The 13,958-nt window shown below is 57.1% G+C and overlaps 6 protein-coding genes across 6 annotated transcripts; 3 read left to right on the top strand and 3 right to left on the bottom strand.

The window, feature by feature from the left end:
- Nucleotides 1–142: 142 nt before the first annotated feature.
- Nucleotides 143–2,956, top strand: LTHEOB_6780 (uncharacterized protein; the record flags this gene model as incomplete). Its single annotated transcript, XM_035516073.1, has 7 exons — nucleotides 143–448; nucleotides 498–1,376; nucleotides 1,430–1,772; nucleotides 1,822–1,873; nucleotides 1,921–2,201; nucleotides 2,255–2,771; nucleotides 2,821–2,956. The coding sequence occupies 7 exons, from the start codon at nucleotides 143–145 to the stop codon at nucleotides 2,954–2,956; spliced, it is 2,514 nt and encodes an 837-aa protein (XP_035371747.1).
- Nucleotides 2,957–3,488: 532 nt separating this feature from the next.
- LTHEOB_6779 (Tetratricopeptide-like helical protein) lies at nucleotides 3,489–7,093 on the bottom strand (the record flags this gene model as incomplete). The annotated part of the gene is made up of 4 exons (XM_035516071.1): nucleotides 3,489–4,291; nucleotides 4,341–4,559; nucleotides 4,608–5,523; nucleotides 5,579–7,093. The coding sequence occupies 4 exons, from the start codon at nucleotides 7,091–7,093 to the stop codon at nucleotides 3,489–3,491; spliced, it is 3,453 nt and encodes a 1,150-aa protein (XP_035371746.1).
- Nucleotides 7,094–7,976: 883 nt separating this feature from the next.
- On the bottom strand, nucleotides 7,977–8,656 carry LTHEOB_6778 (Integral membrane protein; the record flags this gene model as incomplete). The annotated part of the gene is made up of 2 exons (XM_035516070.1): nucleotides 7,977–8,346; nucleotides 8,409–8,656. 2 exons carry the CDS (start codon nucleotides 8,654–8,656, stop codon nucleotides 7,977–7,979), a joined length of 618 nt encoding a protein of 205 aa, XP_035371745.1.
- Nucleotides 8,657–8,897: 241 nt separating this feature from the next.
- Nucleotides 8,898–9,284, top strand: LTHEOB_6777 (Cytochrome c oxidase subunit vib; the record flags this gene model as incomplete). Its single annotated transcript, XM_035516069.1, has 1 exon — nucleotides 8,898–9,284. The coding sequence occupies one exon, from the start codon at nucleotides 8,898–8,900 to the stop codon at nucleotides 9,282–9,284; it is 387 nt and encodes a 128-aa protein (XP_035371744.1).
- Nucleotides 9,285–10,236: 952 nt separating this feature from the next.
- Nucleotides 10,237–11,176, bottom strand: LTHEOB_6776 (uncharacterized protein; the record flags this gene model as incomplete). Its single annotated transcript, XM_035516068.1, has 2 exons — nucleotides 10,237–10,667; nucleotides 10,825–11,176. The coding sequence occupies 2 exons, from the start codon at nucleotides 11,174–11,176 to the stop codon at nucleotides 10,237–10,239; spliced, it is 783 nt and encodes a 260-aa protein (XP_035371743.1).
- Nucleotides 11,177–12,194: 1,018 nt separating this feature from the next.
- Nucleotides 12,195–13,919, top strand: LTHEOB_6775 (Aspartyl/Asparaginyl-tRNA synthetase class IIb; the record flags this gene model as incomplete). The annotated part of the gene is made up of 3 exons (XM_035516067.1): nucleotides 12,195–12,427; nucleotides 12,485–13,858; nucleotides 13,910–13,919. 3 exons carry the CDS (start codon nucleotides 12,195–12,197, stop codon nucleotides 13,917–13,919), a joined length of 1,617 nt encoding a protein of 538 aa, XP_035371742.1.
- Between the last annotated feature and the right edge of the window lie 39 nt (nucleotides 13,920–13,958).

Raw genomic sequence — 13,958 nt, 5'->3', positions numbered from 1 at the left:
AGCGTCACCAGTAAGTAGAGCTCCCGCCGATCAGCAAAAGCGGTGAAGCGCTGCCACGCGCGTGCCGGTGACATATCTATTACAAGAACACCGCCCGCGCCGTTTTCTGCACGCCCATGCCTCTGCGCTCTGCATCGCAATCATGACTCCCGGCCTCGGCGCCTGGAACGACACGCGCGACCATGACGTGCAGGACCTGTTCGGCGCCCGCCGCCCGCGCGACATCACCATCCAAGTCATCCTCTCCATCGCTCTTGGCGCCGGCGCCTTTCTGGCCTTCTGCATCCTGCGCCCGCGCTGGGAGGGCCTGTACGCTGCCCGCAAGAAGCAGAACGACGAGGCCACCGCCCTGCCCGAGCTCCCGCGCTCGCTCTTTGGCTGGATCCCCGCCCTATGGAGGATCACCGACCAGCAGGTGCTGGCCTCCGCCGGCCTCGATGCCTATGTCGTCAGTCCGCCTGTCCCGCCCGCTCTGCCTGTGTGCTAACAGCCGCCAGTTCCTAGCCTTTTTCAAGATGGCCATCAAGTTCCTCTCCATCACACTGTTCTTCTCGGTCGTCATCATCAACCCCGTCCACACGCGCTTCCCCGACACGAGCAAGGGCAAGCTCAAGAAGAACGAGACCATTGCCGGCGATGAGCTGCGCCGCCGCAATGGCCCCGTGCTGCTCGACTCCAACTGGCATATTTCCGACTCGTACTCCTACTGGGACTTCTCCCACACCGACTATCTCTGGATGTACCTCGTCTTCGCCTACCTCTTCACCGGCCTTGCCGCCTACATGATTGTTTCCGAGACCAGGCGCGTCATCGAGATCCGCCAGGAGTACCTTGGCAGCCAGACCACCGTCACTGACCGCACCATCCGCCTCTCGGGCATCCCGCCAGAGCTGCGCTCCGAGACCAAGATCAAGGAGTTCGTCGAAGAGCTGGAAATCGGCCGCGTTGAAAGCGTCACGCTCTGCCGGAACTGGAAAGCCCTCGATGATTTGATGGAGAAGCGCATGCTGACTTTGCGGAAGCTGGAGGAGGCTTGGACCGTCCATTTGGGCCAGCGCCGCGTCGAGCGCAATCTCGAGTCTCTGCCCATTTCTCAGCCCTCTCCTCCCGAGCCCTATGCCGATGACAGTGAGCGCGCCCACCTTCTCGGGAACGGCCGCCTGCGCTTGCGCCGCTCTACCCCGCCCTACAATCGTAGCCGGCCCTTGGTCAAGATCTGGTATGGCCGTTTCAAGGTGTGGTATCGGAACGTCGACGCTATCAATTTCTACGAAGAGAAGCTGCGCCGCCTCGATGAAGAGATCAGGACGATGCGCAGCAAGGAGTTTGAGCCAACCCCGCTCGCCTTTGTAACCATGGACAGTGTTGCCAGTTGTGTGAGTAGCAAAGCATATCCCTCTCTCCCCGGCGTGCTGACGTTGTTCCGCAGCAAATGGCAGTCCAGGCCGTCCTTGACCCGTCCCCGCTGCAGCTACTAGCGAACACTAGCCCCGCACCCTCAGACGTCGTCTGGCAAAACACGTATATGCCTCGCCGTGAAAGGATGATGCGGGCTTGGTCCATCACCTTTCTCATCGGGTTGCTCACCGTGCTGTGGACCTTGATTCTCGTCCCCATCGCCGGTTTCCTGAGTATTGATTCCATAGACCGCGTGTTCCCCGGCTTCAAGGATGCTGTCGATAACCACAAGAACATCAAGTCCATTATTGTCACTCAGCTCCCCACATTACTCGTGTCTCTGTTGAACATTGCCGTTCCGTATCTTTACGACTGTGCGTCTTCTAATCTCTCCCTGCAAGATGATACTAATAAACCCTCCAGGGCTCGCGAATCACCAAGGAATGATTGGACAGGGTGATGTCGAGCTCTCTGTGTAAGCCGTTCAATTGCGCGTAGCCTGCCACCTGCTAACCGAAGTAGCATCTCCAAGAACTTCTTCTTCGTGTTCTTCAATTTCTTCGTCGTCTTTACCATCTTGGGTACGGCCTCAGGTTTCTGGGGCTTGCTTGAGAACATTGGCGAGCAGCTGCGAGACGCCACCAAGATCACCAACGCGCTCGCATTGTCCCTGCAAGGTCTGCTCAACTTTTACACCAACTTCGTCATCCTCCAAGGCATCGGTCTTTTTCCGTTCCGTTTGCTGGAGTTCGGCTCCGTTGTTCTGTATCCCATCACCTTGATGGGTGCCAAAACGCCGCGTGGTGAGTTCCATTTTCTCACTCTAATGCTCCTCTCTTACTTACCATTGGCATAGACTATGCCGAGTTGGTCCAACCCCCGGTGTTCAGTTACGGCTTCTTCCTCCCTCAAACGATTCTGATCTTCATCATTTGCACTGTCTACAGTGTTCTCCGCTCGTCTTGGATGGTCCTCCTCGCCGGTCTGATATACTTCGTCATTGGTCATTTTGTGCACAAATACCAGTTGCTCTACGCCATGGACCATCGTCAACACTCAACGGGCCGAGGCTGGACTATGATTTGCGACCGAGTCATTGTGGGCTTGATTCTGTTCCAACTTACAATGGCAGGTCAGTTGGCTTTGAAGGGTGCTTTTTGGCGAGCTGCTCTTCTCGTTCCCTTGGTCATGGCTACCCTCTGGTTCTGGCACGTCTTTACGTACTCCTATAAGCCACTCATGCGCTTCATCGCGTTGAAAAGCTTGCGCAGAGCAGAGCGCTCCGATCTGATCACTCCCCAGGCCGATCAGCCCACTATTGATGAAGAGCGTGAAAGAGGCCAGCATTATGTCAATCCGAACCTTGTCATGCCGTAAGTCTCTCAGAATACAACCGTTATGTTTCACTAACACATTAATTAGCCTGGAAGATGTGTGGATCGCAGACAAGACTGCAAGGGCTCTGATCAATGGCCAAGAGAATTCTGCTGAAATCGCCACCGAAGAACCCCCCAGAAGACGCTTCCGCCGGCTCTTCCGCCGCAATCGAAGTGGCTAGTGTACAGTGTACAACCTGATGTCTGGATAAGCTGTCTCGCTTGGTGATGACATGATTACATAGAATATACCCCACCAGTCGTTTCGCTCTGTATATAGCTGTCCTTCCCCCGAAAAAGCAAGTGATATTAAAGTTAACATTGTTTGGAATAGTATTTTCTTGAATGAGGTGATTTGGTGGATTTTGCCTTCGAAACGCTTTATGTGATCGGGTTACGCCCTAAAGGTGGGCGGGGTGCCTCCTCCGTCACGTAGCCGATAACAAGCTCTTTCTGTCGCTTTTTTCTCAATACCACATCATCACCAGACCTCAGTTCACTTCTGATCTGCCGACTGTGTTGTTCGCCAACCAAAAATATCAGCAAGCTTAAAAGACCACTCCCGTGCCAAAGGTCCAGCCTCCTATTTGTCATCCTTATCTCCTGCTTAAAAACCTAGTACCTAGCCCCTAAGAATCACTGTGCCTTTACAGTGTTCGTCTAGAGTCTTCTCATGCAAGTCAATTTACTTCCTATAGCTCTCACTTAGAGTGCCTATATTACTAGCCATTCTTCAGTGAGGCTTCTGGCTCCCTGAAAGTCCTCCGTCAAAGCTAGGATCATCTGGATCGCAAACGCAGCATCCTTCGAGAAGTCCTCGACTGCAATCAATCCACCCTTGGCATTCTCGGCACTCACCCGCCGCTCAAGAGCTAGCACGCGCTCATATGCTGGTAGTGCTAAATGATAGAGACCGAGCATGTGCCAGATGCGTGCTACATTGAACTCCGCTTCTTGAAGTTGTAAAGCAATGCCCGACTTGCTGCGTAGCTCATAATAGCGATGCAGAAAGGCCAGCCCCTGCTGGATCTGATACTGCCGATTCTCCGACTGCCGCTTCATCGCATGCTGCATGTATGCTATCGCAATGGAGAAATTGAGGACGGCGTCATTCGGCTCCACGCTATATGCTCGGAAGAAGTAGTTTAGCGCGTTGAGATACGCCCCGCCGCTTGCGAGCACGTGTCCGTACATGGAAAGGAGAGCAACGTTGACATCTGTGATCCCTTCCGGATTGCCGTCATTTTGACCGCCTCTAGTATATCCGGAGCGCTCTTGATCACCGAACTTGTACATGAGGCGGGCATCCTTGTCGAGCAGCGCAAAATCCATTGCTTTGATGAGGCGGAGAACGAATTTCTGAGATGGCCCTCCATTGTACCAAGATCGATGGCCGGAGTACAGACGGTTTATCAGGCCAAAAAGTCGATAGGCGTCGTTGGCATACGGATGTTGCTTGATGAGGTAGCGGCAGGCGTTGCAGAGATGTTCTTCATCTCGTAGGATCAGAGCGCACGCTATCATCGGTCAATTAAGAGCTCCGGGATGGAGAAGAGAAGAACTTACCCAGCCAGCAGACGTAAATGTGATGCTCGCGTTGGCTGCTGTGGTGGAAAATGTTTGCGTTGGCAGCTGCTTGGATGACTGTCCAACACCGATTGTTCTTGCCGTATTTCGCAACTAGCAAGGCGTAGCGGCAGAAGATGTCTAGCCACTCGTCGAATGGGATATCGTGGAAGTCTTCAGGCGCCTGCTCCCCAACATTGAGGTGTGTGCTGGGGTCACCTGCTGCATGTCAATGCGAGAATCCTAATTAACGGTTGTTGTACTCACCTTCCGGGGCACCTTCGCGATTCGAAACGGTTGCCAGATATGCAAGTGCTGACTCCTTCATCCGGAAATGGCTGCCTTTTCGGCCGATATACCCCACAAACTTGACGTGCTTGTCTCTCCTCGGGTAAAAAGCCTCCATCCTCCGAAACTCGTCGACCATTTGACCGGCGAATTCCATGTACGTCTCTGTAGATTCTTCATCGCCCTCATCCACAAGATCCTCGATGTTTTTGAGTTCTTGATACATCTCCCTGATTGCTCTGTCGCGCTGTTGGGCTCCCTCAAGCTTCTCTTTCTCCGAATCCAGAAGCCCACGAAGCCGGCGCCTCGACTTATGCTCTTTGGCCTCCTTTGCCTCTTTCGGCCTGGCTGGAGGCTTTTTGGGTTCAAAAGATTGGAGAGTTGTCGGTTTCGGGGCAAGTTCACGCAAGACTGTTGGCCTAAGAGGCCTTGGCGCTTTGACTGGGGCCGGCTTCTTCACATAATCCTTTGCTTGTGTAGGTCTCTGTGTGGGTAGCTGGACATTGAGCTTAGCCTTCCTGACGAGGTCAACGCCACCCTTTGCAATGACATCCTGGGCAACTTCATTGCATCTTTGCATCATGCCCCACTCCTGGAAGAAACGTGCGACCTGGACGCGGCCCGAAAGATCTGACCCAGCTGCGTCGAGGGCTGCATTAATGGATCGCTCGGCTTCTATATCGTTCTTAAGTGCCCAGTGGCAAGCCGCAATGGAGATGTACAATGCGGTTTGTGGCACATCTGGTACCCGCCGTAGAGCATTGTAATAGCGCAGGGCTTGGGCATGATTCCCTGACATGGTCAACGCGTCCGCAACTTCTCTGAATAGATCATCAAAGTCGAAGACGGCAGCCATTTCTGACTCATCTTCTGGCTCTAGCTGTTCGAAATGCGCCTAGAATACAACATGAGTGAACAAATCTTAGACAAATTCAGGGATAAAAACTCACTATAGCTTCACCGAGATGTGCCGGACCCAGATGTAGGCGGAACATACCCAACTTGACTCTAATCTCGAGTGGCAGACCAGCGCCATAGGCAGACTTCTCATGTTTACCAGGAACAAAGTCTTGAACTTGAGTCCTTCGCGGGTGATCTTCAAGATCCCACTCACGGTCATCTAGTTGGTCATCCCAAAAGCTCTCACTCTGCCGACCGAGGATCCATCTTGCACCTGACCGAAGGCGAGGTATAGCGCTGTCATACCTTTTCAGAGATTGCATCAACTCCAGATAACTATTAAGGATCTGCCAGTCAAGCTGGCTGTAGTCATCCTTCTGGAATCTCATGTGATATTCGATGGCTTTCTCGAAAGGCTCCACAGCTCGGTCGGGCTCTTGGGTGACAGCGCACAGTTCAGCTAGCTGCTGGATGCGGTCCAGATCATATTCGTGGCCCTCAATTTTCAGCATCATTTCCAACTCCGACTTGGCTTGGCCCTTGTGGTCGAATCTGAGTTGGAAATCGAGCCTTTGGCAGCGAGCCTCCCAGTCGTTGGGGTCGATACGAATGGCCTGGCTGTAACATCGATGAGCCCATTCCAAGCGAGCTCTCTCGTCGCCCTCGAGATCAAGAACCCTTGTGGCGATCCTGTGCCACAAATTAACATCGCGCTGGAGGACCGCACCCATGGAAAGCACGTGTACGGATTCTTCGTATTGTTCTTTGGCGTAGAGAATCTCGGAAAGAAGATTGTAAGAGGCGAAGACCTCTGGGTTAATCTTTATGGCATCACCGGCATGCTTCATGGCGGTTTCAAGGTCCTCTTTGAGCCAGGCTTGAGTTGCCTTTGTGAGAGTGTCCTTGAACTCCGGACCTGGATCTTTCGCCTCACGAGGTCTCCTTCTGGCTCGTGGAGCGCCACGCGGCCTTCCTTCTCCGTCATCAACGCCAGGTCGACCCCGGCCGCGACCCCGGCCGCGACCGCGACCACGGGATCCTCTTGCAGCACGGCCTCTGCCGCGGCCGCGGCCTCGTCCACGACCACGGCCCCTTGGGGCCTCATCAATATCAAAGTCAGAATCCAGGTCCTCATCCGAGACGCCACCGGGATTAACACTTTCGTCGGAACCAGAGAAGTCGGGATCAAGCGTAGGGTCGTGAAGGCCTGGGATTTCGCCGTTGAGGACGAGTTCTTCATTCATCATCATATCGTCATCCGTGTCCAATATGTCATCCTCCTGATGGGTAGTCCACGGGGTGGAATAGCTGGAGTTGTTCTGCTCGTTGCCCTGGTACTGGACGTCTTCCATGGCCGGGATGAAACCTTCGTGGACAATGGGACCTTGACCATAGTAGCCATGCTCAGAGGTGTACTGGGCCTCGGATGCATGCGGAGGGTATGCATCCATGTCCGGGCCACCGTAGTCGGGAGGCAGCATGGCGGCAAAAGGATTGTGCTGCAGGTCCTGAGGAGCATAATGCTCCGGCGGGGCAGCATAGAAACCTTGATTGTACTCATCCATGATGGGCAGGTCGTGGTCAGCCTACCGCACAGAGTCTGGAACGGGACTTTCTCTTGCGGCAGGGGTTCATGGATCAGGCACGCGCAGGTGTGGCGCAGGCGGGTGAAGAAGAGAGAAAGATGGGTGAGGGCGGCAGAACCAAAAGAAGTAGTAGCAAGCGGATGCGCGTGCGAGTCATGTGCGCTTTCCCTCGCGAGTCATGCTTCTCTGGCCCTGTCTCACTTCACCAAGAAAAAGTCTTCGAGCGTTCTACAAACGCGTGTGTCAAGGTCACATTTGATCAAGCTTGTCCTTGGGAACTGCCGCAATACGAGTGTCAAGCCACAGCCTCGCAGGCTTTATCACAAACTTCAAGTTATACTCAAGGCAGGCACCATACCACATTTCGGCATGTGCCAACCGCAATTCATGCAGCGTAGTATTCCGTGCTTGCTGTATTTTTACTGCTATGGCTGTTACTTCCAGAAATCCATGGTCCTTGCAAGCGTCACCTTCGCCTCAAGGGAAGGGTGAAGCAGACAAGTTACGTAAGCATGGATGCCCAGGACGTGCTACATTGCTCTGACGATAGACATCCGATGCATTCCATTGAGCCAACATAACTTGGCGGGCGCGTCAGCTGGCGCAAAGTCTAGCACAGCTGCCGTTCCACTCTACATGGGTTGGTTTATGACCTTAGGAAAAAGCTTGTATAAGTATGAAGAGCCGGTCAGGTCAGAATACGTGAATATAGAAGCGTTGTAGTGTTCTCCCCCTCTATACCTCGCTCACGATGGGGGGCAGCCATGTTGTGGCCGAATGTCTTTCAAATGCGTCTACCGGGATCAAGAACCTGGTATCTATCGCCCCTAACGCCGCCCAAATGCTCAAAAACGAAGGTATCCTACACATTCTCGTCTGCTTCCTTGATGGGCACCATTTCGTACTGCCCTCTTCCTCGGCCTCGGCCGCGTCCGTAGCTTGCGCCCTCGCCTTCCTGCGAGTCGTTGACGGGAGCGTCAACACGTTTCGACGGACGACTGGGGCCACCGCCTCCACCGAAGTTGATGGGCTGCAATTCCCTCCACTGGCAGCTCCACACTCCCAGAAACGTCATCAAAGCAGCACTTGCCAGCTGGACGGTCCACCACAGCCAGTGCGACGGTATCGAGTGCGAATACAGCGAGGTGATGATGAGGTGGAGGAAGTGGATGGTGAGGGCGAAGTCGGGTATCAGTTTCGAGCGCGCAACTAGTAGGAGAAGGTATATGACGCTGGGGAGCGGAGCCACGTTAACGGGGAGGCGGCGGCAAAGAGACGCGTCAGGGGAGCATACCAGATCAAGCTGTTGAGCATCCACACAAGCCCCAGCATCCAGCCGACAGTCACGTCACCACGCAGGCTGCGCCAGCTGAGCAGAAGGTCGAGGCTGACGTCGCGGCCTGCAACGAGGGCGGTGAAGACGATCAGGACGGCGGCAGACAGATAGTAGGCGAGCTGGAGGAGGACGATCTGGGTCAAGATGCGCAACGGGGCGACATCCGCGAGCGCGCCAGGCCTTGGGGGTCGACGGCGGCGAGCCATGCGTGCGCTGCTACCCGGGGCACATCTGCTGGGAAAGTGGGCGGGAAGAGAGATGCGTGAGGCGGCCGCTGCCTAGGTTGACCTGCGACAGTGAAGCGGCGGCCACGCAGCACCTCCGAGCGCGCGTTGCCTGCTGACTTAGCCGCAGCGCAGGACCACGGCCGACCAGTCGGCGCGCTCCGTCATACTTCCGCCCTCCCACCGACAGCAACCACTGCTCGCCATCGACTCAACACGCGCCATGGGTTGGTTTTCCTCCTCGACGCCCGCCGGCCCCAAGCCGTCATCGGACGGTGCTTTCGAAGCGCCCGACCGATCCAGCCGTGCGCAATGCTGGGAGGCGCGCGACGCCTTTTTCCAATGCCTCGACCGGCACGACATCATCGACAGCGTCACCAACAAGGACGAGGCCGCTGCGCACTGCGGCCGCGAGGATAAGGCATTTGCGCAGAACTGCGCCAGCAGCTGGGTGAGCCGTTACCCCGCAGGCGCGGTGCAGGCGGCGGACGCTGACGGCGCGCAGGTGCAATACTTCAAGAAGCGACGAGTCGTCGAGTACAAGAAGGAGGCCACACTGAAACAGCTCCAAGCCGAGGGAGCCAGGCCGCTGTCGCAAAGCCAAGCATGAGGGTGGTGGGGCGCATTGTACGAGTACAGAGTGCAGCAAGCAATCAGTAAGGAATTTCCTCTCCGCGGGTCTGGCTGGGCAGAGTCGGTGTGGGATTGTAGCATCTTTATTATGTGGCAAAGGGTGACTGCGTAGATGCGGGAAGCTACTTGTCGAACCTGATGTCTGAAACTCATGTACGCTGCGGCTGCGGCGGACGTGGCGCCAGTGACTTGTCACTCGTCGGCGCAGGCCCGCCGCTGGGCTGCATGTCTTCTGTGCTTGCAACCCCCAACGGCGGCGTGTTGGCTGGATCGATCCACGGCCTGATGCAGTATCACGGTCCAGCGCATGCACAGCCTCCGGTATGGCGGAATCGTATCCACGGCCTGCGGGACTTGGGCGAACACGCACACATGGCTGAAGGAAGCCACCCGAGATCCTGCGTCTGACCCGGCAACCCCAGCTGCCGGGCTCTCGCGCCCGTCGGCCCTCCTTCAATGTCTGCCCACGGACTTCTGCTCGCCGGCCGCCTTGTTCTCCACGCCGGTGTGCGCAGACGATGACCACAGGGATATCGAACCTTATCTGAGGGGCGTGGCGGCGTCAGAAGCGGGGCTGCTGGGATCGCTGTCGGGGAATAGGCTTGCGATCCGCCTGCCGGTAGGACAAGATCATCTGCGTCGCTCGTCTGCAGTGCCGACGCCACTACTTCAGACTCGACGTCTTCCCTTGCGTCACGCTAAACCCTCTCTGCCGCCGAGCCGACGCTGCATGACGTGAAGCCAAAAGCTTGGAGGTTCATTTCACTACCAAATGCCTGGCCTACTTTCCACGAGAACCCAACCGATTGCAAGATCCGGACCACGACCGAAGACGCAGCGCCAGCGCCTGAACGTCGAGGCCTTGGCATGACGCCAACCATGACAATCCCACATGCATGATCCTGAAAACCCCCTGTCGTGTGCCTTGCCTACCGGTACGTCGTTCTGAAGATATTCGAGGGATCGAACTCCCGCCTAAAAATCTCGTGTTCTGAGGCGCCGCCCTTTGCATTTCCCGGCTGGTTCGTCTCTATGGCAAAGACGACGTTGACAAAAGCACCCTGAAACTCCTTCTCGTGGAACAGGAGGCTTTTCCACATTCTTGCCACCTCTGCTGCAGGATTGCGGAAAATGGGGCCCACGCCAAACGCACCCAAGCATATGTCCTTATGGCCCCATGCGGCAGCGATGCGCAAGACGGCCCGCATCTTGTCTAGCATGAGCTCGCGTTCCTGTTCAAATGAATACTGCGTGCCCGTCTCATCAAGTTTGGGGCGCCGCACAGGAGCGACCGAGATGACAGGCAAAGCTCTGAACTCCCTCCAGAGCTGATACGACTCTGGCCCGTCTCGGTAGACGACTGCGAAGGCGTCAGCTGGTAGCTCTTGCGAAGCCCGTCGAACGGCTCTTACCAACTGAAGGCGAATATACTCCCCCTCTCTGCGGGATCGGATAGTGTCCGTGTGTGGCCGTCGCATACCCTGACCAAGGGGTCACGAGTGTATGGACGAGATTACTTCTCCGAGCAAAACACTCCTCGGGGGCAAGCAGACCGGACTCCCAGTCGCCGCCTGCGCGCTTCTCGTTGGCCATGTTGACAACGGGCACTCGTTGAGCTGATGAGGTGATGGACCCGTTCTGGCGGCCGTACTGATACCAGTCGAGAGCCACGTCTACAGGGTCACCGTCGATGACGGCAACGCGGAGTCTCTGCTTCGGCTTGCAGTCTGATCTGATGGGAATCTCGGCACTGTCGGAGATGAGGATTGAGCGCGCGGGGTATTCGGGCATGCGCTTCTCGATGTAGGGGATGTAGGTCTTTTTTGCCTCGGCGGCGATTTCTGAGGGCTTGGGCTTTGCCTGAGGCATGCTGAAGTTGAGTTTGCTAGAGCAGGAGGTGGGTGGTGGAAGATTGGGAGGGCGGCGATGGGGGTCAAGAGCATCTCGGGAGGTAGCTATATGTCTTGGTGGATGGTGTCGCAGGAGCCGGAAGGCAAGGAGCAGGTGTAAGATGATGGTAGGCCAACACCAGCAAGGTGGTATAGCAGGAGAAAGCAGCGAATGGGAAGTCAACGCGCACCGGCCGACTCACGATGGATTGGTGCGTCGGGTGCTTGTGCGGCTGACAACACAAGCCCGCGCAGCTGGGCCTGATACTGTGCCTGTGTCCCAGTGGCTGCACAACAGCCATCCGCGAAGCTCAGAAGGTTGACTCGTAAAGGTGTGGCGAGGCGGGAGGCCGTCGTCAACGTGTGTCAATGAACTTGCGGCGTGCAGACCAGGGACAAGACGATCCTGGGATCCCGGTCAAGGCCATCATAGATCTGAACCAAGCGGTGGTACTGGCCGCGCGGGAAGGCGGGCTGGGAGCTAATGAGCAGGAGATACACGAGGACTTTTGCAGGCCCGATCATGCAGGCCGCAGCGACACGTCCACGGCTGACTGCCGTGCAAGGCGCGGCCACAGGACCCAGGTGCCGGCGCGGAGACCACAGCCCTGCGGGCCGGCGCGCTCGCCTGCCAATCCCCCTGCCCGCGCGCCAGGTACAGCCGGGCCGGGGCTGACCGTCCGCTCAGGGCGGTGCGGCGAGGCGCCAGAGCGGCCAAGCAAGCAGCACGGCCTGGCTTGCGCCCGTCTATAGCTGTCCTCGTACGACGCAGCGAAACGCGAAACACGGCGACAGCAGAGCGGCGACGTCGTACGCAGGAACGAACACGTTGTTTTGGGCGGGCGTGGTGCTGCTGGCAGCCGGACCCCTGCTGCCGTGGCCTGGTGGCCGCGTTTCGGGCTCGCTCGGTCCTGGCTGTTCCTGCAGCCGGATCGCGTCGAGAATCCACCCGTCAGCTCTGACAGCATCAGCACTCGCCCAGCCCCTCGCTGCCCCAGATGGTGCCCCAGCTGGCGCCCGCCCGCGCGCGGTGCCCGACATCTCGCACTGCTGTGCGACTCGCCTCGTCCGTCGCCCGCTTGCTCGCCCGCCCGCGCCAGGGCGAGCGCGTCTGCGTCGACGGCTGGGTGCGTTCCGTCCGCAAGCAGAAGCGCATTGCTTTTGCGGCCCTGGGCGACGGCTCGACGCTGTCGCCGCTGCAAGTTGTTCTGCCTCCGGATCTTGCCAAAGAGTGAGTGAGTGTGCTCTGCCGCGTGCGCAATTGCTGCCTCTCTCGCTAACTGCCCAGCCTCACCACTGGTGACGCCGTCTCCATCGAAGGCGAATGGGCCGAATGCCCCCCCGGCAAGCAGCAGTCGCACGAGCTGCACGCCCACAGCGTCCGTGTTCTGGGCCAGAACGACTCTGCTGTGAGTAACAGAGAAGCCGCCGTGCCTGTCCGCCTGCTGATTGCTGCGTCACTGCAGGCCTATCCTTTGCAGAAGAAGTACCACAGCCCAGAGTTCCTGAGGACTCTGCCGCATCTGCGCACACGAACCCCTTTCAATTCCTTGCTGCTGCGTCTCCGCTCGCAGCTCATCGCCCACGTCACCAGCTTCTTCGCCAAGCATGACTTTGTCCAGACGCACCCGCCCATCATCACCTCCTCGGACTGCGAGGGGGCCGGCGAGGTCTTCACCGTGCTCCCCCAGTCTGATCTGCCGCAAGCTGACCCGGCCCTCAAACCGGCCGACCCTTTCTTCCGCTCACCAAAGTATCTCACCGTGTCGTCTCAACTGCACCTGGAGGCCCTGGCGCAGTCTGTTGGAAAGGTCTGGACGCTGTCGCCGACCTTTCGGGCGGAGAAAAGCGACACGCCCCGTCACCTGAGTGAGTTTTACATGCTCGAGGCTGAAGTCTGCTTTGTCGAAAGGCTGGACGACGTCATGGACGTGGTTGAGAACTTGCTGCGCGAGATTGCCACGAATTTGACAAATTCAACCATTGGCAGAGAGCTCCTACTGGCTCGGTCTGCCGACTGGACGAAGGATGATGAGGCCTCGAGCATTACGTCGCAGGCGCTGTTGCAAAGGTGGGAGAGCCTGTGTAAGGGGCCGTGGCCCCGGATAACTTACGCAAAGGCTATATCAGTCCTTCAGGATGCCGAAAGTCGGGGCGCTGTAAACTTCAACTTCAAAGCCTCGTTCGAAGATGGGCTGCAGGCGGAGCACGAAAGGTTTCTGGCCGAAGATATCGGGCAGGGTGGTCCGGTGTTCGTAACGGATTATCCCCGCGCCGTGAAACCGTTCTATATGGCACCCTCGGCCCAGGCGCCCGGAAATGATACGGTTTCCTGTTTCGATCTCCTGGTCCCGGAGGTATGCGAACTGGTAGGCGGGTCGATGCGTGAGCACCGTCTACCCGAGTTGCTGGCTGCCATGGATGCCCATGGCTTGCAACGGCCAGACCAGCCCAGCCCCGCACCTGACGCTGAAAGCTCGAGCGAAGCAACCGTCCAGCTTGATCCAGCAGCCGCGAAGAACCCTGGCAATCTGCAGTGGTATACAGATCTCCGCAGGTTCGGTAGTGTTCCTCATGGTGGATTTGGCATCGGGTTCGACCGACTTCTGTTATACTTATCTGGTGTCTCCAACATCCGGGATGTTGTCGGATTTCCCAGATGGTACCAGCGTTGCGATTGTTGAGGCAACCTCACTTACACTAAGAATCGCAGCATGCGCTAGGTTGTGCCAGCCTGAAGAGCTCTTATTCCGGGTCGCGTC

Source organism: Lasiodiplodia theobromae (genome assembly GCF_012971845.1).
Source record: "Lasiodiplodia theobromae strain AM2As chromosome Unknown scaffold_20, whole genome shotgun sequence".
Lineage (NCBI taxonomy): Eukaryota > Fungi > Ascomycota > Dothideomycetes > Botryosphaeriales > Botryosphaeriaceae > Lasiodiplodia > Lasiodiplodia theobromae.
Note: the sequence above shows the minus strand (reverse complement) of the source record. Positions and strands in the feature narration are given on the sequence as shown.